This window comes from Fimicolochytrium jonesii (genome assembly GCF_025526975.1).
Source record: "Fimicolochytrium jonesii strain JEL569 chromosome Unknown EV422scaffold_11, whole genome shotgun sequence".
Taxonomy (NCBI): Eukaryota; Fungi; Chytridiomycota; class Chytridiomycetes; order Spizellomycetales; family Powellomycetaceae; genus Fimicolochytrium; species Fimicolochytrium jonesii.
Genome location: NW_026515678.1, coordinates 711,260 through 738,747, shown reverse-complemented (window position 1 = coordinate 738,747; position 27,488 = coordinate 711,260). Strand labels below are relative to the sequence as shown.

The 27,488-nt window shown below is 54.8% G+C and overlaps 6 protein-coding genes across 6 annotated transcripts; 1 reads left to right on the top strand and 5 right to left on the bottom strand.

Annotated features, from left to right (window-relative positions):
• Positions 1-2,137: 2,137 nt before the first annotated feature.
• Positions 2,138-5,051, bottom strand: EV422DRAFT_529448 (uncharacterized protein). The gene is made up of 3 exons (XM_053070332.1): positions 4,872-5,051; positions 3,624-4,783; positions 2,138-3,554 (listed from the first exon to the last, which is right to left on the bottom strand). The coding sequence occupies exons 1-3, from the start codon at positions 4,997-4,999 to the stop codon at positions 2,581-2,583; spliced, it is 2,262 nt and encodes a 753-aa protein (XP_052925803.1). The 5' UTR covers positions 5,000-5,051; the 3' UTR covers positions 2,138-2,580.
• On the bottom strand, positions 5,052-7,229 carry EV422DRAFT_529445 (uncharacterized protein). Its single transcript, XM_053070331.1, has 3 exons — positions 6,870-7,229; positions 6,703-6,800; positions 5,052-6,617 (listed from the first exon to the last, which is right to left on the bottom strand). The coding sequence occupies exons 1-3, from the start codon at positions 7,027-7,029 to the stop codon at positions 5,394-5,396; spliced, it is 1,482 nt and encodes a 493-aa protein (XP_052925802.1). The 5' UTR covers positions 7,030-7,229; the 3' UTR covers positions 5,052-5,393.
• Positions 7,230-8,860: 1,631 nt separating this feature from the next.
• Positions 8,861-10,153, bottom strand: EV422DRAFT_620048 (uncharacterized protein; the record flags this gene model as incomplete). Its single annotated transcript, XM_053074089.1, has 5 exons — positions 9,886-10,153; positions 9,613-9,820; positions 9,442-9,541; positions 9,215-9,355; positions 8,861-9,118 (listed from the first exon to the last, which is right to left on the bottom strand). The coding sequence occupies exons 1-5, from the start codon at positions 10,007-10,009 to the stop codon at positions 8,861-8,863; spliced, it is 831 nt and encodes a 276-aa protein (XP_052925801.1). The 5' UTR covers positions 10,010-10,153.
• On the bottom strand, positions 10,154-12,253 carry EV422DRAFT_529431 (uncharacterized protein). The gene is made up of 4 exons (XM_053070330.1): positions 11,807-12,253; positions 11,155-11,722; positions 10,494-11,072; positions 10,154-10,405 (listed from the first exon to the last, which is right to left on the bottom strand). Exons 1-4 carry the CDS (start codon positions 11,891-11,893, stop codon positions 10,326-10,328), a joined length of 1,314 nt encoding a protein of 437 aa, XP_052925800.1. The 5' UTR covers positions 11,894-12,253; the 3' UTR covers positions 10,154-10,325.
• A 5,625-nt stretch (positions 12,254-17,878) lies between these two features.
• On the top strand, positions 17,879-18,829 carry EV422DRAFT_506364 (uncharacterized protein; the record flags this gene model as incomplete). The annotated part of the gene is made up of 1 exon (XM_053068555.1): positions 17,879-18,829. One exon carries the CDS (start codon positions 17,879-17,881, stop codon positions 18,827-18,829), a length of 951 nt encoding a protein of 316 aa, XP_052925799.1.
• A 2,185-nt stretch (positions 18,830-21,014) lies between these two features.
• On the bottom strand, positions 21,015-25,956 carry EV422DRAFT_620045 (P-loop containing nucleoside triphosphate hydrolase protein). The gene is made up of 6 exons (XM_053074088.1): positions 25,070-25,956; positions 24,688-25,000; positions 24,330-24,602; positions 23,660-24,246; positions 21,625-23,590; positions 21,015-21,540 (listed from the first exon to the last, which is right to left on the bottom strand). Exons 1-6 carry the CDS (start codon positions 25,595-25,597, stop codon positions 21,188-21,190), a joined length of 4,020 nt encoding a protein of 1,339 aa, XP_052925798.1. The 5' UTR covers positions 25,598-25,956; the 3' UTR covers positions 21,015-21,187.
• Between the last annotated feature and the right edge of the window lie 1,532 nt (positions 25,957-27,488).

The following is a 27,488-nucleotide window of genomic DNA, read 5'->3' as shown; positions in this document are numbered from 1 at the left end:
CGGCGTCCGTTCCCTATCCCCACCCTCAGAATTCAACCCGTTGAGCATATAGGACAACGACGGGAGTTGGTACAGCTTCTGTGACGTCGATGTGGACGTTAACGTTAACGCAGGTGTTGTCGACGGAGGTGGTGGTGCGTTCGCATTTCCATTCGCGCCGCGATCCCCAACCATCTCCCCATGTCCTCTCTTTCCCGCCGCATTAACACCTTTTTGATTCGGAATCTTCCCAGGTGACATCGACCCCATTTCGTTCGTATGACTCATATGGCGATGGTCGAGGATAATTGATCGATGATTCTGGGATTCGTGGGATGTTGAGGCGGCGGCTGCGATAGGTGGTTGATTTGTGTGGTTGGAGGGGGTGTAGGAGGGAGAGGAGGTGTAGGCGGGGAGGGGGGGTGGTGGGGGCATTACTGTTGCTGAAGGCATTTGGGTGGATGTTGGGGTGCGCGGTAAGGTGTCGATTGATCTGGGAGATGAACCCGGACGAGACGGCAGCACAGTAAGCGTCGATTGCATGTAGATCAATGCGGACGGCAGCGACACGAGGGGTGGGATGAATACTGGGCACTTTACCTTTTCGGAATGTCAAACGTTGCTGCCTCCTTCCCCAACGGACACCCGACGAGATGTACGGAAACTTCCAACGACAGTGCGAGATCTGTGCCTTTTGCTTTCCCAGGACCGCCCGGCGACGACGGCGAAACGAGCGAGAGATGGCGACTACGACGTAAGGGATCGCAGCAAGGCGAGAGGGGGTGATGGCGGCCGACACTTCCTTTCCGTCGAGATCCCGTGGGAGAAAGAGGTATTTCAAAATGTCTCGATGTCGCAAAGATCCGTCCGAAAAAAAAGCGATTTGGAAGAGGCGAAAGGACGAGAGGAAGCAGGGAAACGAAGCGACATCCGTCCCCTAAAACGATGCAGTCTGTTCAGAATATAGTAATATCGAGTCTTCCGTGTGGCAGTGCGGAGGGGATGATGCGTATACAGCGTGCGCTATTTTGACAGTGATCAAAGGCGTTGTGGGCAGTTGGGAAAAAAGGGGTGGGATTATTTGGTGAGATGAATAGGTATCTAGATATCCATTGGGATGGGCTTGGGGGGCTTCGAAGACGGACGGAAAACAAGTATTCTCCATGCCACTCACGCGTTGACTGAATGAATGGGAGGACGAGAAACGAGATCTCCCGCCGCCCTCTGAGCCTTTCTTAGTGGAAATGGGATGAGCCTCCGATGACGGGAGGGAGGGCTGCGGAACACGACTGTTGCCAGTGGTACGTGTGAATATGCGGACGGAGGGGGCCCCGCTGCTGCTGCTGATCAGTTGGCTCTTTTTCCTGTCACTCTCTCTCTCTCTCTCTCACTCTCTTTGTCGGCAGCCAAGCCCCGTGCGCATGTGCTGCGTTTATAAATATTTTGCAGCGAGAAAGGATGATATTCGACAGGGGGCAAGTGGGAGTAACCAAACCCCCCAGCTGCTAAGCCGCACACCGAATGGAAAGGACCACCACCACACCCACCGGAAGGGGAAGGGGAAGGAAGGGAAGTGGGAGGAGGGATTGGGATTCTCGGCGATATTGTTATTATTGCGCAGGGTGGATGACAAAAAAAGTCACATCGAAATAGTACACAGCAAAACGACGACGTACCGTAACCCTAATATCATCACTCAGTGGGTGGGGTGGCTGGGTGGGAAGTACATGCATACTTCCAGGGGTCTGTCTCAGTAGTAGTGCGATGGCAGGATGTGACGGAATGGCGGCGTCAGTTTGCGGTCATTCTCCCTTCTCCTTCCTTCCGTTCTCTCGATCTCGACTCTCGAGCCATGGCCACCTACTGCATGTTATGACCCTTCGTTGAGGCTTAGCCCTCATCGGACTGTTATGAAGTCCCACGCGGATGAGCCTTGGATGCAGGTCACTATTAAGTCTCTCTCCGTGGTGTATGTTGCGCGTTTCTCCTGAATTGGAAGCCGCTGACGTCACGTTGACATCATCCTTCTTGTTCGGTCACAGACTGTCAGAGGGAATGGAGGCCTCCGTGGTGAATCTGGTTGGGCGACGCGCGCGCGGATCATTCCATGCCCAAACTGGAGAACACCCCTCACATGTCATGCTACGCTGTAAAGTGTCTTGCTACAGAAGGCTGACTTTTTCCTTCGTAACTGTGTCCTGAATACAATACATCTACAGACGATGGGATAGCGCACCCTTTCCGACGATAGCTGCCAAAAAGTCCCAGTGCCCATACATTTGGAGACGTATTTCGAGAGGGCTCAAAACCCGATCTGCACGACAAAAGATGCCGTCTTTACCCCCGGAATTGACATGATCCGCGCTGTCGAAATTGGGCGGCTGCTGACGTACATATGGAAAGGGTCGCCGCTCATGAGCAAACGAGAGATACGGGAGGAGGGAAACGGGGAAGCGTCGCACGTTCATTCCCTTTCTGTTCACCGAGTCCTCCCCGATTCCCTACATCCTACTTACACAACCACAACGCCTACCATATCCACTTTCCACAAGATGGCGTAATGGCTCGTGTGGGCAAACCAAACATATCATCTTGACCCATTCAAATGTCTCCGTCATCACCACCGCACCCCGCACCATCGCCGCCCTCATCATCGCTATCATCCCCGTCCACACCACCGCCATCCAACACCCGCTGACACAAACAGCACAGGCGAAACTTCATCTGCAGCGCCAGCGCCGTCGTGGACAGGTCCGCGTGCGCGTGTCGTGAGTCGGCGGTGAGACCCGCGGCGACGGCGGTGGACGCGAGTGCGCATTCGGATGCAAAGCTGGTTATCTGATTCCGCAGCGTCTCGGATGAGGTGGCATTGGGCGGCCGATTGAGGGAGGTGGGCGGGGTGGGCTGCAGATTCGGGTGCGTGGTTGCGGTTCCGCCGACCTCCAATCCGGCGCGATCAACTTGTCCGCCTGGCACCTTCTGCTGGATGTGGGCCTTCGCCTGCCCCGCATTCCCTCGCTTCGTGGGTCGGGCGGGTGCGAGGAGCACGCCGGCGGACCGCTCCAAGACCACGCTGAGGGGTCCCAACACCCGCGTCAGAAAATCGGCGGCGCGGGCACTCGTTGTCGTCGCTGATGACGTTGCGATGCTCGTATCACCGACCCCTCCGTCATTCTCATTGGCGTCCTGGGAGTTGCGACTATGTGAAGGATCGTTCCGCTCATCCAGGCAGCATAACTGTAAAATGTCCAGCTGGAGGCGTGCCAGAGCGCGGCGGTGGGTGTATATCCGCAGCTGTGGGATGTAGAGCGTGGTTGGTTTGGGTGTGTCCGTTGATTTTGGTTCGGTGCGTGTAGACGCCCGGGGATGTGATACAGATTTGACTGCGTGGCCCCTATGTGCCGACGCGCCTCTACCTGCGGAAGCTGGCCGAGCACCCATCGACGTCGACGTGACTGGTGCAGCGCCAGCCTCAGTGTGAGCTAGAGTGGAAGCGAGCACAACTTGCGAGAAGCGGGTAATGGCGTGCAGGCTGTTCGCCGGGAGGAGGGGGGTATGCGGGTTTTTGGATGTTTCTGGTGGTTTAAAAGGATGAAGTGCAGGTGAGAAAAAATCGACGAGAAACTAGGGAAACAGATACCTACCACTCTCGTGATCTATCCACCCCCTTGCAACAAGGAGACCCAGCAAGGCGAGCCGGTCGCGCACACACCAAGTTATGGGACTTGCGAGAGTGGTTGTCCAGTGGCGTTCCGTCCCTTCTCTATCTTCAACCCCGGCACCGTCATCCTCGTAGCCGGCTGCATGATCTGAACCGGCACCGAAAAGAGTCTCGAACGTGGACTGGACGTTCAAAAAAGCTTTCGGGAAGAAGGATGCGAGGAGAAGCAGCAGTAACGTTGTCCGTGTGGTGATCCCCGGCGTGTTTATCCATGTCCCCCCTCTTCCCTCTTTGATCTTCCCCAAATCATCACCACCCAATACCACCTCCGTCACAAGCCCGTCCACATCCAGTCCCGACTGATGTAAGGAAAGTTCCACATCCTTGCATAGCACACGTAACCGGGCAAGATCTTCCTCGACACCCATCGTAAAGTTGTGCGGATGGGTGGCGAGGAGGGTATGCGCCGTTGGCGAAGTGATTCTTGCCTGCTGGGATGCCGACAACACCGGGTCCACGCGGTCGTCGTTCTCCTTTGCATGCCATCCCCTTTCTAACGGCACAAACTCCTTCCGCACAAGATCCACAAACCGGCTGCGTACGGCGAGCCCCACGCCCTGAGCCGCGGACCTCACACCCGCCTTGACACCTCGAGCGATAGCATATCCACAGCTCTCAGCTAAGGCGCCCCACAGCCGCCGCTCACGCCATGTGACGACGACGCCGTCCAGCGACCAGATGCGCGGGAGGGATGTGAGGAGGAATCCGCGACGGTCGGCTTGGGCGATGTCGGGTTCACCGCCAACATCCGTACCGCCTTCGGCCCCGCGAACCGCCGTCCGCTCGCCACCAACAAGCCTCCCGCAACCGACAACCCACAGCCGGAACACCACCACCCCCCGCAACGAGTTTTGCAACATCCCGAAATCCACATCCGTATACGACAGGTTGAGTAATCCCAGAGCCGTGAAGTTTGACAGTGCGGTGAGATGGTGCGCAGTGAGCGGGTGGATGGTTAGGTGCAGGTGCCAAAGGTTGCGGTGGACGGGGAGAGTGAGGAGGCCGGCGGGGGAGGGGATGTGCAGCGTCGTCGGCTGTGCATCTGCGGGTGTGGGTGCGCGTACGGTGGGGCGGGAAGGGGTGCTGGAGATGGAGACGGTAATGGGTTGTGAGGCACGCTCTCGCCGGCACACAGCTCTCTTGCGCCCCCGCCCGGCACTCATGGACCTACCCCTCGTCCGCGCGACCTGCTCCGCCGCTCTTTCCCGCGGCACTACGGTCCGCTGCCCCTGACCGCCTGTTGCCACTCCGCTCGACACCATATGGGAGAGTGAGGGGTTGGGGCGTGCATTTTGGCATACGGCTGTGTCTGAGTTCGAACGTGGGAGTTTCGCGTTGGGTCCAGTTGCGTCCTCTGCTGTTGAACGCGTTGGCATAAGCACTGGCCTTTCCCTTGACGCGTTATGTTGAACATACCAGCTTCCGTTGCCCTTTGCGAACGGCTGCAGCGGGAATGGGTCCATCGGAACACAAAAGGTTATGAGAGTGTCTGTTTAACAAACACCTATGGGTGGCTGAGTTAAGAATTGAACGGGGCCCGATGTAAGGGTTTGCTTAGCATGTTTACCACGCAAAACGAGGGCCAAACCGAGAGCTAACCGTGATGTGCTAAATGTCTAAACTAAACTCTGCAAAAAAGAAATAACAGAAGAAGAAAAGGAAAACCGGGGTATAAGCAGAAACATCCCTATCGCTAAACTTCCTTAGGCTTCATGGCGACATCCGCCACCTGGATTCCGTTCGGGGTCTGGAATAGAATGGAAAGGATCTGGTCGGAAGCCGCTCGTGATTTATCGATCGTAGGCTCGCTGAACGGGTATACGGAAACGTCTGCGAAGTTGAACAGGACGGTCCAATCGCTATACAGCGACGCGGCCGTGGCGCGCAGGATCTTGAAATCCGGCCTCACAACATACGCGTTATCGCTCTTGTCGAGGACCAGCTGGGAGCGCATCGAGGAGTTCAGGGCGAACGGGATCTCCGTTTTGTTGAACGCGTTGGTTCCGACTTTCCGGATGAGGAAGTTACGAGCGTAGGAGGTTCGATTTGCTACGAAATCGGTCACGCAGGAGGTGAACCGGCCGGGAACGTACGAGATCAACACGAAAGGCGCCCCCTTGCTGTCCACGACCTGCGACTCTTGGTTCGTAAGCCCGTAATCGGGGCCCAAGGTATCAATGATCGTACTCGCATCGTCCACCGTAAGCGTGCCCGTGGTCTGCCCAGTAGTGGATATCAGTAACCCGCTGGCAGCTCTGAATGTTCTCCCGTAGTCGGCCGAGTTCACGTAGACGGTGTCGTGGTTTGCCACACCGGTGTTAGAACACTGCAAGCTGCTGTTCCCCTCCCGCCAAGTCCCGTAGATGTGCAGTTTGCCGTTCGTGGTGGAATATGTGGCCCCGTGCATGAAGAAGGCCCTGGTATCGGTTGGGCCGCTCGTTTTGCCACTTGGCGTTGTGTAGGTGCCATAGGTGCTTGATGCGATCTGGCCGAGTCTGGTCCAACTGGTATTGGTCGGCACGCTGCCGTTGAACTCGGCCAAATTCAGCGTGCCGTTCACAGAACTACCGACGCGGTAGAACATTTGAAGGTTGCCAACTGGGCTGGCCACAAAGTATGAATAGGCAATGTTGTTCTCGATGACCAAACCTAAGAGGTCGTTGCGGGGGCTGTTGAACCTGCTTGAGGTCCAGGACCGTGCTATTCCCACCGGATTGACCATATTTTGCTCACTCGCAAGGTAATACAACTTCGAGTCGTGCAAATTCCACGTGATATGGATCCGGCCATCGCCGGGGGAGATTCCCATCGAGAGACTGTTTCGGGAGTCGGCGAAACCGGACGAAGTTATGCTGAATGGCAGAGTAGTGATCTCCCAGTTGCCCACGGGATGCAGCCTTCGCCTGGCAATCATGCCCTAGATGGTTGGATTTTGATATACATGTATGAGTAAAACTGATTCGGATGTGCCTTCATGGATGTGAACCCCACCACGCACATACCTGGTACGTGCCGTTGCCATTGTTCCCATACCAAGTGGCATATTGAGCATCCCCGTACGACATTATTGCAGAGCTTGAGTATGCAAGAAAGTTGATGGCTGGGACAATCATTCCCCTCCAATTAGCAATGGCCCCCCAAATACGCACCGCGAATGAATGGGACCTACGAGCTGCAGTCGTCTTGAAGACGGCATCGGCATCTAGCGTGGTGAGCCCTGCCAATTCCGCATTTGCCGTGCCCGCGAGCAAAGTCACCATTCCAATCCACAGCAAGCAAATGCGTTGAAGCCCCGGGCGTGCAGCCCAACGTCCCGCGGTGTGCACCATCCTCTGCCGTTCGAGCGATGTAGGTTGAGAAAGCAGGTTTCTGAAAGGCGAGCAGGAGGAGGATGTGGGAAACAGTTGAACGCTGAACGTAAGGGATTTTGAAAGGAAGCCACGCCGGACATGTCCTGTTGGTCGGGTGATGGGTACGTGTGGATACGATATAATGCCGTTTTGCAATAGCAGAAACTCAGGACGCTTCCATTGCCAACCTTAAATTAGCCCAAGTTTTATGTCAAGGTGTTGCTTTATTGGGTACGTAGCTTGTTGATTGTTACGTCGAGCAGAGCAAACATCGGGCTCCCCGTCAACAAAAACGCAAAATGGGCGGAGACGCGTTTACATAAGCGGGTCAATATGACCTCCGCCTTCACACCAAACCCGCTCGTTCGATGGCTTTCAAGATGAAGCGCCACCTACTGCCAACAACAATTGGAAACTCCCTTATGGAAGGAATATTTTTGCGCACAGTATGTATTACACGAGCACAATGTATATTTTCTTATGGCGGCACTAGATCCTCTACACATTCGCTGACCGTAGCCAGGCAAGTGTTCGCAAAAACACGCGCCAATGTGGCATTTCTGCCTTGGGGGTAACACCCCTTCCCAGTCGCCACTACTGAAGACTGTACATTAGTTGAATCCATCGTCGAGCTTTTTTGCCTCCTGGTGGTCAGTGTATACTTCTTCCACGGCTGGGGGGAGTAACTTGGGCCTCGCGCGGAAAAACCGACATCGTTGCGAAAGTCCATGCATGGTGGGAAAGGGAGCGACGGCATCGCGCGGGGTTGGCATGTTGTGTGGATGGGGTTCTCGGATACTCCGAGTGGCGTGCAGGTGAAAGCGAAGAGGAACATGGAGAGAAAACAGGAACCATTGCCTGGCTGAGCAATCAAGTCACAAGAAAGCAAATGGGCGGATGGAGAGGGAATGCAGAGTTGAAAAGGTAAGGTCGCAGCATGCTGCACAGCGACCTTCATGAATTCGGCGCGCACAGTCCGCTGTTTGAAATGTCGGAATGGATTACAGGCATTCAACGCCTAGGTTGATGTTGTCTGTATAGCCTGGTGTATTTGGCAGTTACTGGCACTGCCCTCCTTCCGCTTCTAGGAGGCAGATACACCACTCGAGACTCCCTCCGATCGCCTCGGAAACAGCATTAAGCAAGTGCTTTTGCACGGTGCCGAAATACAACCATCCCAGGAATCGATGTACTGGATGCGTCTCCTTTTCTGATCAGTCCCGCCTGCGTCACGGAATATGCCTCTATGGCAAACCGACGCGAGAAACCTATTCGGAAAACCCCACGGAGCGTCGATCGAGTCTTCCATGTCGACGATGACAATTCGTTCCGCGTGATATGTTCGCTGGCATGCCAGCAACGCAATGTCTCCTGCGTACCGTACCGGTAGATTTCAACCAAACCACCCAGAAACCAACACTTGCGCGACGCGTACGGGCCCTCTTGGTGACAGTTCTCGAAAACCATCGACGGGGCGAATGTTTTGCGATTCTCTACATCTTTCCAAACCGTCTCCCCTTTGCGATGGGGAGAAGCTCCGAACCCGACCCGGAGAGACGACCCTTCCTTGTTTCCGAAATGCCGATGTGCGATGGGCGCATTCCCGCACGAGGAATATGACTTGGCCCGGGACTGTGGAGCGTTCTTGCTGCTGTTGTGTGGCGTGCCTCCAATCCAGATCTGAAGAGCAAAACCATCTACTCCACATATCCAACTCCCAAAAAGCGGGCGAATACGCCGTTTCGTATATATCCACCAGACCACCACCTCTTCCGTTCCCTCCACCCGTCTTCCCCTCTATTCTAAATGGTCAACAGGGAATCGCCAACCCCACCCCCTCCCTCCCCTCCGCATCCCCCTGCCTCTCCTCCCCCTCCCCCCCACCACGCACGAAGAACTGCGGCATAAAACACATCCGAAACCGGCGCGACAGATTCGGCGTGCTGCAGTGCATGACGTGCGAGGCGAGTATGACCATTGTCCCAGCCTGGGCGCGGATGGTCACGATCGGTGGTTGGTGGGTGCAGTGGGGGGCCGTGAAGGGCTGGATGTGCAGTGTTCCATTCGTCTGGGGGACACACAAACCGGGGTGGGGGTTTAACATGCAGCTCTTCCTCCCGCCATTGGGGGCAGAAGAGAGGAGATGAGACGTACTGCACTGTACCTCGTCGACATCATCGAGCGCGACCCAGCACGCCACGCTGCCCCCTCGCTGCTCGTCCCGAACATACTCCCCATCCCGATGCCACCCAAACGCCGTGCGTGCCCCCTGGAACGGCGGCTTGACAATATACTGCTCGTTATACTCCCCCGAGGCCAAACCCGCCCCCACCATGTGAGTTTTCGCGTACAGTGAATGGGGGAGGGGAAAAGAGCGGGGAGTCAACTTACGAGCATGATTGTTTCCAAGCGGGGTCCGGGTTTCGGTGACGGGAGGAGGACAGCCCGGGCATACCCCGCGAGGGTCCCACACACCATCCTCTCAAAAACTCTATCGCTCCCCTCATCGTCAGCACCCCCCTCCCGCCTCGCCGCCATATACACCTCCCTCTCCACCCTTACCCGGCTTCCGCGGTGCGCATCCGGGACCGGCTCGATCTGTGCCGGAAATCGTACCGCATGTGTGAGGTTCCTCGCGCGCAATCATGCCAGCCCACGAAGACCATGTGACGCACAATACACCCCAATTCAGCAACGACATCCACGTCTGCTGCATTGAACAACGCGTCGGCTTCGCGTCTCAGCAGATCCACATCATCCTCTGTGATCGCTGGGTGGGGACAGCGTGAGCTGCGAACGGGGGTGGGGGTGAAGGTGGGGGATGGTATACGGTACCGTTGGGGATCACGCAGAATCCATCCCGGTCGAATTCCAGCTTGATGCGGGGTGCTAGGGCGGGGGAGAGGGGCGGTGGGGGTGCCGGGGAGATGCTGTGGGGAGGTGGTGATTGGCGGAGCATAATCTATCTCGTGTTATCAAGTGCGAAATGGGCAGCAAGCAACAAGGGGGTCCGAAGAGGTGTTCTTTCTCGTTCGTGGTAAAGTCCGAACGGCGCGGACACAATCCCCTTCTCGCACGGCGCTTCGCTCAACTCCAACCGAGGGGCCTCCTCACATTTCTGCACGGATACGATTATGAATTATTTATACAATGGGTTGGGTGGTCTTTCTTGCGCAAAAAGCGAAAAAGGATTGATACAAGAGAGAAAAAAACAAAACGTATCGACGACGCTAAGATTACAGAACATTATCATTCAAGCGAGTGAGGGCGGGGTTTTATTCCGAGATGGGTTCAAGACAGGCCATTGGGAAAGTTCCCTTGTTGCCTGAGCGGGTGTTCAAGCCTTTACCCCAGCCTATGAGAGAATCAGAAGAGAAAAGAGTTCGGTCAGATACATGTTATGACTCCACAAAGACAAAAGGAACACGACTCGCAGTACATACCATCATCATAAGAAGCCCACACCTCCACAACATCATCCTTCGCCAACTCCAACTCATCAATCAACTGCGGCGTATAATCGTACACAACCTTATGCTTCGTGCTCGTCGATCCATCCGCCGCAGTGCGGTCCTTGCTCGTGTCCTTCATGTCGGGTGCGAGGAAGGGGACAGCGGTACCCGCGGTCATCTTGCCCCGCGGACGCGGGGCGTGGGAGCCGTTGGAGTTTTTGGCTTTGATGTGGCGGGTGCCGACGATGGCGCCGGCGATGGCTGCGATGCCGACGAGGGAGCCGCCGATGGCGAGGGGAATTTTGTTTTTAGAGGCGAAGGATTCGGAACCGGTGGCAGCGGCCGCGGCGGTTGCGCTGATATCGTTTTGGACGTCAGCGGCGGCGGCGACGGCCTTGGTGCCTGCGTTGGATTGGTCGAGGCCGGCAGAGGTGGTGGAGTTGGAGTTCGAGTTGGACTCCGGCTTGGAGTTGGAGTCGACGTTGCGGCCGCCCTTGAGACGTTTGCAGCAGGGGTCGGTGGGGTAGTCTGTGCAGTAGTAGTTGGCAATCTCGGCATTACCAGCGAAGCCTATTATCAGAGAGAGAGGGACAGAATCAGTCAACATGGACAAGGCAGTATGTCAATCGACGATATATATATCGGAACTCACCGCAAGAGGTGTGGTCATCTTCGGTACCGTATTGGCAATCACTGGCATTGTTCTTGTACCCATCCTTCTCCCATGCAGCGGCGAGCGCCGAGCAAGTCTTTGACCCTTGCAGGGCATTGTTCCTGCGGTTCCTCACTTCCTCATACACGCTGGCCGGGGTGCTAGCATCACCAAACCGCGTTGGGCAGATCTCCTCGTCCTGAATCAACGTGCTGACCGCGCTTCCGTACGATTCGCAGATATTCGTGCAAATGGATTTGGAAGGCGGCTTGTAGCCCGGGTTGCAGCCTTGCGAGAAGTAGTTGATATCGGTGAGGCAGACATATGAGCGGTAGTACTGGATAGGCTGGCCCTTGTAGCCGGTGCATTGGGCCCAGTTGGTCCACATGGCGGCCTGTTCTTTGCTGCCTGAAGTAACCGTCTTGACGAGGTTGTCCCAGTAGGCCGCATCGGGGATGGGCTTGTCGAGACCGTAGACGAGTCCGAGATATGTGGCGTTGATGTAGTGGCCGGCCGCGAAGGGTGCGCATGTTGATGAGCTGTCCACTGCTATGCATTCGCTTGGGCGCTGTGGGAGGGAGAAGTGAGTATGCTTTCTATCATCGACCTCACTTTTGTAACACACACCCACGCTTCCGCTCACAGAACTTACCGACTTATCATCAGCAGCGGCAACTCCAGAAGCGAGGGCGAAAAGCGAGAAAGCCGCAGCCTTCATTGTCCGTTTTGTTGGGGACATTGTGTTGTGAAGTGTGGGATAGATCGCGGGTGGTTGTCGAAACGTTCCCACGACGATTGTGAATGCTGAAGGCGGAAGACAATCTTAAGGGTCAGCCAAGAATAATAGTTGGAAGGACGTGTGCAGGTGTGGCAATTCTATGTCGTTTGCTGCCCAACGCTGGTGCTCTCGTTCCAGCTAGTAAGATCCCAGCAAGAATTGGGGGGGACTGCCAAGCCTAACGCCCACTATATGTAAGAGCGGCTTCCCCCATCCCGTCCCTACGCCCCGTGTAGTTCCCGCCCATATTCCTTGCTACTCTCTCACTCTGTCTCTCTGTCTCTTCACACATACGTACCTGTTGTGAGTGTTGCGGCGAGTTGGTCAAGGGAGGGGCAGGTTGGATGGTCGGCCGTCTTTTGAGTTAAGCGTCTTTTGTTGTTGTCCTCTGTCCTCCTCCCTCCCTGCTGCTTGTCTCTCTGCGCTGTGTCCCTCGGAGGCTTCTCTCCCGCCTCAAGAGGGGGGGTCCGTGACTTCATATGACACGGGAGGAAGTGAGCGGCCGGGGGAAGGTTGCGGTCCACCATGTCGGGAGGCTGTGCGCGTCCGTTGTGAATTTGAGAACTTTGACTGCTCTGCTGTTGAAAATCCCGCCCCCTCCGAATGGGTCTCCCCCCGGAGGCTTCTTCTGTGACTTGACTCTCACCGTCCGCATGGCTGAGCATTTTCACTCTCCGCACGGCCGACGGGGCGGCGCGGCTTGACGGCCGTGTGTGACACTCCTTCCTTGGCCGCAAACGCGGCGATCGGGATCACCCAAGCCACACATTTAAACCAACGGTCACGTGCGCGCATCCTCAAACGACATTGAAGCGACAGTTGTATGAGTGAGTGAGGACAGTGTTCGCGACTTCTAATGGATGCATGCTAGAGCACAACAGAACCTGTGTGCGATGAATACCCCCCTCGTCCGACAAGCCAGGTTCCTGGTTATTGCAACCCGTTTTTGTTCTCATCCGCCTTAGCTGTGACTCTTTCGATAGAGCCTCACTTCATTGCATTGAGGAAGTCTCACCAAGGCCGAAGTGTTTAGAGACGTCTGTTGAGTACGCTCGAAATTGGCAACGCCACCATTTATTTAGCCGGGCGGGGCTACATATATACGGTTTTATCGTAGTTTTGAACAGGAGAGGCGTGCCGGAAGTGGTGTTGTAAGTTTTGGTGCTTGGACCCGACTTAGGCGGGTGAGATCAACGCGTGGCGCGTAAGCAAAAAAATGGACGCGTTTCAAACTCCGCCCGAAAAAACTCGCGCCTTTCTATGTGCCGGACACAACGAAGCCCCGTCCACTGCGTCAGCGGCCTTTCCTTGCCTATATCGGTGTTCATGTGGTCCCAAACTATGAGTTTCCAAAAGGCGCATGTGTCCGAAAAAAAGGTCTCGGACAAAACTCAAAAACGCGAAACTGACGCGTCCCGTCCTCTTGCTTTCAAGGTCTAACCAAACCGGCACATTCAAACAGCGGAGTCCGCGCCCTTATGTTAGAACATCATCGCCTGTCTTTGACCTGCTCTCCACGCGTTGAATCGCTTGGGCTTCCAAGTACATGTCACGGGGGATCCTAAAACACGTTGCGGTAAACATGTCCGAGAGCCAGACAAACACAACACAAAACGCGTACAGGTCCGAGTATAACGATGGGATATTCAACTCGGGGTCCCAATGGGATCATCCACCCTGTGAATTCCGCTCCTCCTGCACGGACGAGCGACTATCTCCGCGAAAATTTTATTATGAGGCCTTGTCCAGCACGATTTCGCTTACCCAACGCGTCCGGATGAGAACTGGGGGCGGAAAACGCGAAAGTGACGCGTGGCCGACCGGGGCTGTGTGGGAGTATGGAAGAATAACACGGAGGTAAGGAGAAACCCCACGCTCGCCTTCTGCGTTGTCCGTTCCACTCTGTATATTCTCCTGTTTTGTTTTTTTCTCTTCGGTCGTTCAGCATGTATTAATGGAGGTCGTAGGAAGCAGGCGGGCCCTTGAGGCGTTGAACGTCTTCTGAAAGCAAGTCAAGGAACATTAAGGATGCGTTTCGGGTTTCCCGAGCACAAGCAAGAGATTTCTGCCGCAACGGATGCAGATTTTGACAGGAGAAGGAAATGATATGGAGCAAATATAAGTCCAATATCAACGCAAAAACCTTTGATTGGACTTGCAAGATGGATGAAAACGCTTCCAAGTATACATTTTGACAGGACTCTGCGCTGTCATTTCTGATTTCACGCCGAACTTGAAGAGGCCCTCCTGTTTGCAGAGTTTGGACATGCTCATGAGACCGATGATCTCCCTCAACCGAGTATATCGATCTCGATTTCGACCAAGGCATGCAGTTCTTTCCTCAACTCGGGATCCACCGCTTATGGACAAAGTCTTAAGACACTCACGCCGCGATGACGTGCATAGAAGCCTTGCGAGTGGGATTTGCAACTGCATTCGTCCATTTCAGCAGCTCGCACTCACCGTCTATCTACAACCTTCCGGTTATGCGAACGCCGGTAGAAGCAGCTTCCTGGGGAACGTAGCCCACCTTCCGCTACAAGAAGCTTTCCCATCCTTTCCATCGGGGGGCCGGATATCTCACTTCGGCTTTCGCCGCGGCGAAACGCGGCGATGGAAGGGTGCGTGCTTTGGAAGGTTTTTGCTTCTGGGATGATCAATCCTTTTCCGCATCCCTTGTTTGTTTTTTTGTTGCCAGAGTGCGAATACGTGGATGGTTCGAATCCACGTACTATATCATCCATCATATGGTCGACAACTCGCACAAACCTCTCAGAGAGGGTCCGGTGCCGTTTTTCTGAAACTGGGACGGGAAGGCGACGCAGGGCGTGCCTAACCTTCGCGTGAAGCCAAAACAAACTCTGAAGCATTTGACGGGCCGTGTTACAGCAATACGAGTCCGACAAAGCTTATTTTGCGGTGAAAAATTGTAATAACGGCGGAGACGTACTGTACTTTGTCTCGGAGTCTAGTTCTTTGTCGGACGGGGATCACGACTTTCCTACCAACGCTGCCTCCGTCATTGCGATCCCGGCCCGCCACCGATTTCCGAACATGATTCATACTGCAAGGGCGCCAGAGAGGTCCACAGGAAGGGATAACCCCATTTGCGCTTCCGACGAAAAACACGAGATTTCGCGAATCGCGGGTTACTTCCTTTTTTCGATGGGGAATGGCACTCGCTTTTGCAGATCTCGGAGAGTGTCACTCCCTCGGACACCTTTTCTCCCGTGACGACGTCTCCCCTCCCGCGCCAGACAGATGGTTGCTACTCTGAAAGAGAACGGCGAGCCAGAGATCTGGGAGATGCAAGCATAGGGGACCTCTTTCGTCCAACGAGCATGTCGCCCGGCTCGAATCTCGCAGTTGGAATGTGTAAGTCACAATGGGAGGCAAAGCGAAGATCTCGCCCATCGTTTCAAAAGTGTGCGGAGACTGTCACCCCCTCGATGTCTCCCCAGAGTCCCTACAAGCCGAACAGCTGTATGAACCCATCCGGGCCCTGGAAGGTTTGCCATTGATCCTCGTACTACGAACTCGTACGTCGCTGCGTTCTGCCTGTTACCCTCCCAGACGTTACCCTCCCTCGCCCGTCTGCACATCCTAGCGGAATCCGGATAGGCCGGTGGAAAAATGTACTCCCCCACGGGAGACGGGAAACAGCCCGGGACACACATCCTTCTCTCGGCTACCATTCAATGCAGGGCCTCTCCCACCGATGCGAGCAGGTTATTTTCGATGCCGGGATTCTCAAGCATATGTCGAAAACAAGCTTGCAAAGTCTTGGACACGGGGGACATGTCGTCCATGACCAGGCTGGCGGTGTGCCGGTCAATCTCCTTACATGAGGGGTCAAGGTGTGGCTGTGCGCATTTGCCAGTGCTTGACCCACTGTCATGAGCTGGCGATGCTCGCTTCATGTCATACCGGGCCTTCGATGAATGGGAATTTTCCGGCTTGGGCGCTGGACGCCGCATTTCGCTCCCATGACCTGCATTAACCTCGGAGCTGTCTTGCCTTTCCCGGCAATCGCTATCCTAGTTCGGGCTTTGTTTGGAAATGGAAGAATACCATGGAAACCTGATTGCCATGTTTTCTTGTGATAGGAAGTCTACGGTGCCCTTCTCCGACTGCGTATAATTTATGTGCCTTACCGAGCGTTCGTTTCCGCGAATGAAGCTTACATAACGCGACGGAGCCCGTCATTTGGGTGCGAACAAGGCTCTCCGTATCCCATTCATCTCACCTCGTGTCCCCCCCCCCCCCCCCCAAGTATACGCACATGCACCCGTATTCTATTGTCCCTCGCTATTCTCCCAAAAGTCCGGCTTGCGATCCGGACTAGCCCGGAACTCCACACGACATTCGCTTGAAAAACACGATACGCAGCAACCTACAATGCTGCTCAAAGCTAATCGGCGCTTGCGGTTTGCCAAGCCCCATGTATTTGCAGGCATGACCCATTTCCATTTCGGGTATCCGCCACGTATTGTTATCGCCTATCTGTGAGGCTGGTTGAAGAGGGCAGTTCACCGCAGGGGGAGACCAACCGATCGGACATGATCATCACGGCAGAATTTATTCGACGGTTTTCGGGCGATATTTACCAGGTATCCGCGTCCCAGCCTCACCGAGATTTTGGAAATGCCGTCCAGATATCAATTTGTTGCTGTAAATCTTGCAAAAAGTTCTACGGTATGTGATGAAAATGGATGTTTTTGGCCGGCGCCCGAATAAACATGAGATATTCCCCAGCTTTCAGGAAAGTGTCTGGATATTTTTCCGTCGCCAGGCCTTGGCATAAGAACCGGGTGGTGAATGATGCATCCCTTGGAAGCTTTCTCAGGAACTCGAGGCGTACCTGAACACAGGCAAGCCATCTGTCCTGCGTCCCCCACCTTGCTCCTTCCTCTTTCAGGAGCCCTTTCAGCTTGGCGTCGTTGTTCTGTTCGTTCACGCCTAGCGCAAGCCGTGTCGCTTACAAAACACATTCGCGCTCCACTTTGCCGCTTCGGACGAAGCAGGATTCGGAGTTGGGCATCTCGAACGTCGCCACGGGTTTTTTATTGCCGGCACAACCACCACATCCCATAAACGACGCTTCGAGAAACGGAATCGCGTTAGCAGAAGGTGCCCGTGTCTTCCTCGCCTTCCTCGCGCGCCTTAACATCCTTCAAGAGACCGTCAGACACACGTCCGCGCTCTAGATCTAGACCCCCGGACACGGCGTGAGCCTCCTCGCCTCCGTCAAGTCTAGACCACCACCCCGCCGGCGCTCATCCCCCTGGTGGCGAAAAAAGGGCACATTCCGCTGCGGGAAACTGTCCCCCCGTCTCCCTTACATCAGGACACGGTGGACACAGTCCAGTCCCTGGTTTGTCACCCGGTGCTCAATTGGTCGTTACAAATTCGTTACAATTTCGTCCTTGCGCGGCTTTATCTAAGTTAACGTTTCAACGATTCTACTGTTACCGGCAAATCAACGTCGCCGTTCTCGTGCGTGGTCCCTTGGCCCTGAGCCCTGAAAGTGTCTTGGACGAGATTCACGGATTTTCGTGCAATATCGGTGCCCAGACCCCAATACCTATCCCCTAGCGACGAAGCATACATACCCGGAGCCGCAAGCTTGGAAGGTTGGATATAGCATCCCGCATACATAATCGGATATTCGCTTCTCCAGCTCGCCAGAGCCGGAGGTGTGCACTCTTGCGTTCACGATCAACCTCCAACATCGCCTTCTTGTCAACATCCCTCCGCGCGCGGGGAGCTATAAGATCCAGCACTCGAAAGGCCCATCCCAGACCCTTGCACTCTGTCATTGACATACATTCATAGACTGGACAGTGCTCAGAGCTGAGCCCAGGGCGCGCATTTGCAACGCGACGCTCTTTCCTCGGTTACGTTTTCTCAGTACCTACAACAACGAACCAAGGGCGAACCTGTAACATGTCTCGGCCGCAAGGTTACCATTTGGCGCTGAGCTCGTACACCTACGCCAAGCTCCAACAGCAGCTTCGTGAACAAGGTCACCACCATCCGGATCTGGAACCGAATCAGTACCAGAACCAGGCGCAACAACCCCCTTCGCATATCCTGGTGCAGCACCGCATAAGCAGCTCCGGCGTGCGAAGACCTTGCTCGTCTCTCGGCGATCTTTTCACTGGCAGTTGCAGCCTCCCTCCGCGCCGTGTTCTGGAAGAGACATCATTACCACGCTCCACCGGTTCAAAGATCCCCACACCCAGCTCTGCGTTGATAACCCCGCCAGTGTCCAACCCGGATCTCACGAAAGAAGCAACACTCATCGACCCGCACCACCAGCTCCCTTCGCCGCCGTCGACTTTGAATAGGAACTTTTCCGCTTTGGGGCTCAAAACCGAGTCATCTTCAAGGACTGTCGCTATCGTCAACGCAAGTACACCCAAGGTCCTAACTACCGACGCCGACGACATTCCCGCAACCGCAGCGACACTCCACGTCATCGTCCCAACCGTGTCATCGATGCTCAGCTCCTGCGTCTTCACCGCCGTCGCGCAACTCGCCTCTGCATCCTCCCCAACACAACCATCCTCAGCATCAACATCCACCTTACCTACCAAAATGCACATCCACGGCGCCGCAACACCGCCCCTCCACACCCAATCCCTCACCTCCCTCGCCTCCTCCTCAACATCAACCCCCTCTTCAGCGGTCAACACCCCGCCGCTGCGCGCAAAACGCCACTCGTCAGTGAGCGCGCAGCTGGCCACGCCGCCCCCGCATCTGTGGTGGCCGTTCCTCCCGCCGAACACGGTGGTTGCGAGCGTGGATTACTTTGATTTCCTGGTCCCGCCCAGTGTGTTGGCGAGGAGCGCGTCGGCGGGGGTCGAGACGGGGGTGTTGGAGTTGGATGTATAACATTCATCGCTTAATCTGTTTTATCTGTCGTTGCAAATATGCTCTGGAAGCGTTTGCGATCCCCCCCCCCCCCCGGCCCTCATACCCACGTTTACGTGAACATGTAGTCTTTGCTGTTATTCGGGCATGTTCTCCGGTTTTGGTCGCTCTCTGGTCAAACCCCCCATATCCCATACCCCTTGTGTTGCTTCGGACATGTCTGTGCTCTGTATAATAGTTGAAAACGTATAATCGGAACCTCTTTTTGGAACTTCTCGGATTAGGCTTGGAATATGTGTTGTCTTCGTTGTCGGGATGACACTGTTTCGAGAGTATTGCGCGTCTTTGCAACTGCTGCTACTTTTGCGTGTCATCTACGCCCGTCTATAGAGGAGGATGCGACCCGGCGAGAGCGCATTCAGGATGGCTGGCATTCGCGCTAGTGAACATGTTCATATCATTGATGTTGGAAGCTCTCGTTTCGTTATTTGTGGCGGTTTGATGCCCGCTCTGCAAATCAGAAAACGCCGTGCGAGATGGGCAGGAATGTTCAAAGGACAACCGCAACCACGCATAAGGTCGACCAGACGTCCATTGGAAATGCATCTCGGATGCCTGCCTGTACCGAAGTATACTCAGAAAACTCTCACCACCGACACTCTGCACGCAGATGCATTGGCCCCCTCGCCCCATCCTCTGCGCGCCTCACACGCCTTCTTCCTCTACCACACCGCACCCATACGGATACGGGAAAACGCCTTCGATGCTACACACATACGATCCGAACAGACCATGGGAACATCCGCCGCCGAGAAGGGGCACGACGATGCAAGGCCCATCCGCCGGCGCATCCACAAACAATATCTGACGTGATGCCTCCCACGGTCCATGCCCAAAATGTCTATTCCCAGGTGAGGGCGACATCTGGGAATAGACTCTTCAGTTTAGAGCAATGGAGATCAGCCGGGACCCATGGGCACTGCTGGTCTCGGCTCGTCGATGCAGTCACTCGATGCAGATCGTGTAGCAAAATGTGGGTCCGGTATATCAGGCATGGCATGGCGTCTATGACTTTCCGCTCTCCCGCCTTTGTGAGTTTAAGGATCGACTCTACCAGACGGGGTGTGGGAGCCGTCGGCCATGCGAAGAAGGGCACCCAAAAAGCTTGTTCGCCGCCCTCTCCTCGTCGTCATGATGCGCACAGGGTCTGGTGATTCTCAGCAACCCTGGCCTCTGCATCTGCATCTCGTCGTCTCCCCGCTCGTCATGCATGATGTGCGGTGTTTTGCCAAGATGCCCGTTGATTTCGTGATTTGCCCGTTGATTTGCAATGATCTGTCATGGGCAGATCTGGGCAATCCAGGACACTCTCACGTCTCAGGGATTGATGTGAAGGGGTGCAGAGCCTAGACTTGGAAGGGGCCGAGCGTGGGGCGGCTCAAGGTGACGGGTATTATGACGGGTTACTATGATGGATTTGGGTGAGGCGGTCCCGTCTCGGGGTTGCGAGGGTTTCCATGGGGTTGTAGGCTATTCGTGAACCGCAGAGAGAGCAGACTCGTTTCGCGAAAAGTCTGTCCGCTCAGCCAGCAGAAATGTGGCTTGACGAAAAAAAGGAGGTTTAAGCTTGTCCTAAATGCCCCCCAGATATCTCGCCCTGACACCCCCGTCGATATTCACGACTGAAAATCAATACACCCCTGAAACATCCGCTAGATTAATAGAGCTGTGTCCCTGTACGCATGCTGGAGTCGGAGGAGCTGATGGAATCTCAAGGTGAAATTACAATTTGACAGCATTTGGAGCGTCCCGTCAAAAGGCGAACTCCGTCGCTGGGCATGGATAGATCGTAAGCTCTCGGCCGCATGAAGTAGGGACCAAAAGCTCTGGATTGCGAGATGCTTGAGAATCCCCGAGTGGAAGTGGAGCTTCGGCGGCGCAGAAGGTATCTTTGCGTATACGAACGCTATCACCGAGCTGGTTATTGTGGGTATCGGGACTTCAATGACGCCAAGTACGCCTTGCGCAAGACAAAGAAGGGTTACTGGTCGTGGGAATCGTCGACGTCCAGGTGCAAAGCCGGGAGGTCAACGTTTGATTAATCTACAGTACTATTGGTATTTGCAAGTCACCAAGGACCTTCTTCAATTCTAAGCACACACAACAGGAAGCTTGGCAAGAGCAAGCATTAGCTATTTGCGGTGATCAAGTAAATAAGATTCTCATTAAGAATGAACACGATTAATGCATGAAGAGTGCAGTAGTAAAGTGGAGTATGCAGCAAAATGAAAACGTCCGTCGACTACGTAGTGAAAAAGACAAAATATCTGAGGAGCTACGCTCTGCGCATCTACTACCGTCCCATCCACCCGATATCACCTAAGCAAGAACATTCAAATCCTGCTGTTTAACCAAATCCGTATAAACCCCATTCAAATCCAACAGCTCAAAATGCGTGCCCTGCTCCACGACGCGTCCGTTATTTACAACGGCGATAATATCGGCGTTCTGGATCGTCGAGAGACGGTGCGCGATCACGACGGTCGTGCGGCCTTCGACGGCGCGGTCGAGGGCTTCTTGGACCAGTTTCTCGGATTCAGAGTCCAGTGCGGAGGTCGCTTCGTCGAGGAGGAGGAGTTTGGGTTTGCGGATGAGGGCGCGGGCAATGGCGACTCGTTGCTTCTGACCTCCGGAGAGTTGTCCGCCTTTGTCTCCGACGGGGGTGTCAAAGCCTAATGAAAAGAAGAATGGGCAATGAGCATGTGATATCACTCGAAAAGGTACGAAAGACATACGAAATAGGGACAAGAACATACCTTGAGGTAACTCACTGGCAAAAGTATAAATATTCGCCATCTTGGCCGCCTCCATCATCTCCTCCTCAGTCACATCCTCCCGATCCGTTCCCCACATGATATTCTCCCGAATACTCATATCAAACAATACCGGTTCCTGCCCTACAAGCGCCATATGCCGCCTCAAGCCTTCTTTCAGCTGGTAACTCTTGACGTTCTGCCCGTCGACGGAGACCGTGCCTTCTTTTGCGTCGTACCACCGTTGTAGCATGCCGATGGTCGTTGACTTGCCGCACCCGGAGGGGCCGACGAGGGCAACTGTTTGGCGGGTCTTGCCGGCGAGGTTGAACCCACCGGTGAAGATAGGCTGGTCGGGACGCGCGGGGTAGGTAAACGCGACGTCCTTGAACTCAAACTCTCCTTCAATGGTGTCGTGGGAGTATCCAGGTGCGTCAGGGTCAATCTCCGTTTTGCGGTCCAGCAGCTCGAACGTCTTGAACGCGGCGAATTTGCCCTTCGCGATGTGGGTCGTGAACGTTGACGAACGACCCATTCCTTGCGCGGAGATCATAATGGCCATGATGACGATGAACATCCTTTCAAAGTCGACTGTGCCAGATTCGATGAGGCGGATACCGGCGTAGAATCCAAGGGCGTTGGTGAACATCTGGAATCCCTGGTTGGCACCGTGTCCAAGGGAGGACAGGAACGCCTTGCGGCGGGCGAGGTAGTGAGGGCGTTCGATAGCGGCGGCGAACTTGCTTTCGAAGTAGTCTTCTTTGGAAAGGGAGCTCACCGTACGGATGTTCTTGATGGCTTCAGAAGCAACGTCGCCAGACATTTCGTAGGACTTCTTGGTCTTGTCTTCGAACCCGCGGTGGATCTTGGACTCGTACATGGAAGCGCCGAGGAGGAAGGGAACCGCGCACAGGACGATGAGGGTGAGCTGCCATGTGTGTACGAAGCCGATGACCAGACCGGCGATGGCGGTAACAACCAATTGCACAACGTCGCCCCAGACTTTGGTGATCATGTCACAAACGGCGGCAGCATCCGTCGCCAATCGCGATGTCAACGCTCCCAGCGAGTTGCCCTCCTGGTCAAAGAACCCAACCTCTTGTCGCATAAGTGCATGCATAGCCTCAGCCCTCAATCTCCTCGTAAGCGCCGCACCCGCGCGCTCAAAGATGTAAACTTGTCCAAAGAACGAGAAGAACGCCGTGAACCCAATCAGCACAAAGATGAACGCGTACAGGTTGGCGCCCTGGAACGGTCCCGGGTCGATCTTGGCGGGATCCTTGTAGAGGAGGACGGTGACGACTTTCGCTAATGTGTATCCGAACACGGGGAACACGCACCCGGCGATGGCGGCAGCTGTGCATCCGAGTGCTAACCACTGCCACTCGGGGCGCATCATCTGCACGACGCGCCACATGTACGCATCTTCGATCTTGGCGGTAACGGTCTTCTTCTCGGCCTCTTCTTGTCGTCTGATCATGGATGCTTGGCGGGCGAGGGTGTGCTTGTCGAACAGCTTGAGCTTCTTGTCGAGACCGGTGCCCGTTTCCACGGTCATATCCACGATGGCAGAGTCCTTCATGTCGTCGTCTTTGGTTACCGCTTGGGTATTCACAACGTCGTCGTCATATTCCGGTGGTGATCCACCACCGTTGTGATGCTGCGACTTGTCGTCATCGCGGGTCTTGATCTTTTGCTTGAGAACCAGCTGGTTGTAAACACCGTTCAGCGCGACGAGTTCGTCGTGGGTGCCCTTCTCCACTAGGTTACCCTTGTCCATCACGACAATGAGATCGGCGTTGCGAATGGTTGAGAGACGATGTGCGACCACAATGGTGGTGCGGTTTGCGGAAGCGGCGTCCAAAGCGGCTTGCACGAGGCGCTCGCTGGCGGTGTCGAGTGCTGACGTGGCTTCGTCCAACAGCAAGATCTTGGGGTTCTTGATCAGAGCCCTTGCAATCGCGACACGCTGGACATGCAGAGAGTTCTGTTAGAAATGCTCGCAAGATCGCACTCGCACAACCTTTCTCAAGCTCACCTGTTTCTGTCCTCCCGACAACATTCCAGAGCCGACAAGGGTATCATACTTCTTCGGCAACTTCATAATGAAGTTATGACAGTTGGCCTTCTTGGCCGCCTCAATCAGGTCCCCTTCCGTAACCTCATCCACGGCGCCCATCAAGATGTTCTGCTTGATGCTCATGTTGAAGAGCACAGGTTCCTGTCCAACGACACCAATCTGCTGACGAAGCCATTTGACGTTCAAATCCTTCAGGTCGTTGCCATCCAATAAGACACTGCCTGAGGTCGGGTCGTAAAACCGCTGGACCATGGAGACAGTGGTACTCTTGCCAGAGCCCGAGGGTCCAACGAACGCCACAGTGCTTCCAGGCTTGATGGTGAGCGTGAGGTCGTTGAAGATTTTGACGTCCGGGCGGGAGGGGTAGTGGAAGTTGACATTGCGAAGCTCGATTTCGCCCGCGGTTTTAGTGGGTTTGAGGCCGGCGTCGGAGCCGGAATCGATGGTGGGGACACGGTCGATTGTTGCGTAAATTTTCGAGGCGGCGCCTCGGGCGGAGGACATGGCGGAGAGATTGGGTGGGAGCATAATGAGGGACATTGCACCTGTCGAATGGATTGCGAGTCAGCCATGGTGATACGATGCCCAATTTGGAGAGCACAAGTTGAAGACGATCGCGCCAACATACCCATCAACATAGAAAAGAAGACAACCATGACCTGGGCGCCCTCCATCTCTCCATTGATGACCAAGCGGGACCCATACCAGAAGGCCAGCCCGTAAGTGCAGAAGAGGGTCAACATGAAAGAACCGAAGCCTGCTCCGATTCCCATTCCCTTCTTCAGGTCGGCCTGGTACGCCTTTGCGAGCTCCACTTCGTATTTGCGCTGGAAACGGCTTTGCAGGGAGAACGAATAGACGGTACGGATTCCTGCGATGATTTGCTCGGCGACTGCCCCGGCTGTGAATGGTATGCCGTGTATGAGTTCGCAGTCATCCACCGATACGCGGGTTTGAGCAAGTTTAACTGCATGGTCCACACATACCATCGGCGTAAGCATCCTGTCCCTTTCCAACATACTTGGTCACGATCGCAATCATGATACCGCCAACAATACCCATAACAGGCAAAGAGGCCAACATGACAACAGCAAGCTTCCATCCCTTCAAGAACGCAATAACGAAACCAGCGACGAAACCAGCGAGCGTCTGGATAATCAAACCGGCCTTCTCCGAGATACCGTCCTGGATCAGTTGCGTGTCCTGGGCGAGACGGGTGGTGAGGGACCCTTCCTCGGCCATGTCAAACCACCCGATGTTTTGGCGGAGGATGCTGTGAACATAGAGTTCACGAATGCGCTAATGAAAGGGGATCCTGGTAAGTTACGCTATTCACCAGAATATGGATTTCGCGGCGGTACTTCATACCTTGGCCTGATTCTCTCCAGTCAACACCCAAAACATCTGCGTGAGGTATCCACCGATCAATGTCGCACATCCCAAATACACGAACTTCAGAATCGTCGGAACCATCGCGCCGACCAGATCAAAGCCCGCCGGGATGGCACCGGTCGATTGTCCCGAGAAGTTTCCCAGCACATCTCCAATAATCAAAATCGACACCGGCATCAACGCACCGACACCCGCGCTGAACAGGCAGGCGGTGATAATCATCAACTTGTCGGACTGCGACGCAAAGCGGAAGAGTTGGAAGACGGGGACAGGCGGCGGGCCTGGGTCCTTTTTGGGCTCGGCCTTTTTCGCTTTCAATTTAGCCCAGAAGCCTTTAGCCGCCGGCGCTTTGGCGTCCAGAGGCTCCGTAGCGGCCTCGGTTGCGGCGGCAAAGCCATCGGCGGGGAGTTTTGCGATGTCGCCGGGGATGGCTGGTGGGACGGCGGCGGTGGACTCCACGACCACCTCGTTCAGCTTTATCTCCTCTTCGTTAGGCCTTGACATTTCGTTATCGCCCTCGTGTCGGGATATGGAAGTCGTGAATTGACAATTGCCCTACAGCTGGCCAAAAGGCGAGGCAGGGAAGCGGTATGACAGAGTGACACAGTCCCACCTTCAAAGCGGTGCACTGGTTGGGGATAGGTGTTGTGTTGTGGGGATTGCGGTATACCTGAGAGATACCCGTGGGAATATTGACGAACCACCGACTGTTTATATGCGTGTCTTTGACAGTTTTCTCGTAGGATATTCCCACCCGAATGCAGCGGTACCTGCCCTGATCCATACCATAATACAGGAAGGTCGCCTTTGAGGGCCGTTTTTTGAGGCTTGTGCTGCAACGGAGATTCCTCACAGTGCCGTCATGATACCTATCTACAAAATTTCTCCCACGTTTAAGTTTTTGGATTCATTTCCCATTAAGATCATCACACCACGGGTTTTGGGTGCCTATTCCTGGCTGCATACCGCTGGTATCGCAGGTAGTTGAGCTTGCATGAATGCGGGTGTTTGTTGCGTGGCGAGCGATGGACGGTCCCTAGTTGTATATTGTAAGTAGCCGCATGGAGGTCCGAGGACCGAAATTCCCGCGCGATCTCCGTTGAGAACTTGCTTGAGGTGATGAGGATAATCGAAGGCGGAGTTCCGTTTGCGTTCAGATTCTTCGGCCCCTCGTTCCCTCCCTCCCTGCGGGTAAATCTACATACATCGCCATTTTATCCCCTCTTTTTGGATAAATCCTGGGAATCCTGTGGGCCTTGATTACCCTGGGATAAATCCACACGCGGGGTTCTGGTCGAAATGAAGCTGCCAGCCACCAAAAGATAACTATCTGATAACACCCGATCCACACAGCAATTCACCGGGACGGCCCTGGGCCAACACCATCAGGCGCGTAGTACTGGGAACCGATGGGGGCGCTTGCATTACTGCAGGCGATCAGTGACGATCTGGGCATCGCGGACGTTCTGAAGACGACGCCGGCGGACTGGCATTCACGTGTCATGAGAGCCGCGAAAGAGACCACCTGGGGTAGCCCTATAGAGTTGCGCCAAGAAGAGAGAGTCCGGATCTCCACCAGAATCAAGACATTGAAGGCAAGTTATCCTGCACCAATTTCCGCAGTGTTGTAGTTTCCAAAGAAAGTTGTGTGACGCACAACTTGGTCTGCGAGGCCCTGTGTTGCCGGACAGCATGAGCTGAAAGCCGAGGACAGGGTGATGAATGCAACCACTGGTCAAAGCGAACATGATGATCCTCGTTATGAGACCAGTGGTTGCATTCATCACTCCTGACTGGAGGCATGTTTGCAATCTATCAGTAGGCCTTCTATCCCCGAGCTGTCGTCTAAATGATTAGAAAACAACCCGATCGCTGCGTATACTGCCTAAGATGTGGGATTTCTTAATTCGCAGTGATATCTGTGAGACCGTGACAACGCTCCAGCGGGAACAGATCATAGATACGCCGCCGGAGCCGTACAAAAACAGAAGTAAACCAACTCATAGATCCAGACCCCTTATGTATGATTCATGCAAATTGTCGCTACAATAAGATGTGCCCGTCTGCAACATGGCGGGCAGTTGGGTAGAACACATACAGCGCGGTACTACAGAGGCCCAGTGCGGGGAAGAACGGGCGATAGGTTGTGAGAAGCGGCCATCGCCGAGGGGAAACAGCGCTGGGGTCGCATCCCGCAAGAGGAAACGTGGTAGAGTGGGCGGTACGGCGGCGAGATTTTGTCGCGTTGAAGACACCTTCCCCTGAAAGATGTCCATCCATCTTTGTTGTCCGTACGACGCTGAATGTTCTAAGGAGGCTACCGTTGTTACGGTAGGCGTTACGTGCCCGCCTAGTCGAGGTGCGTGATTAGAACGGCCTTCGGGGTCTCCCAGCC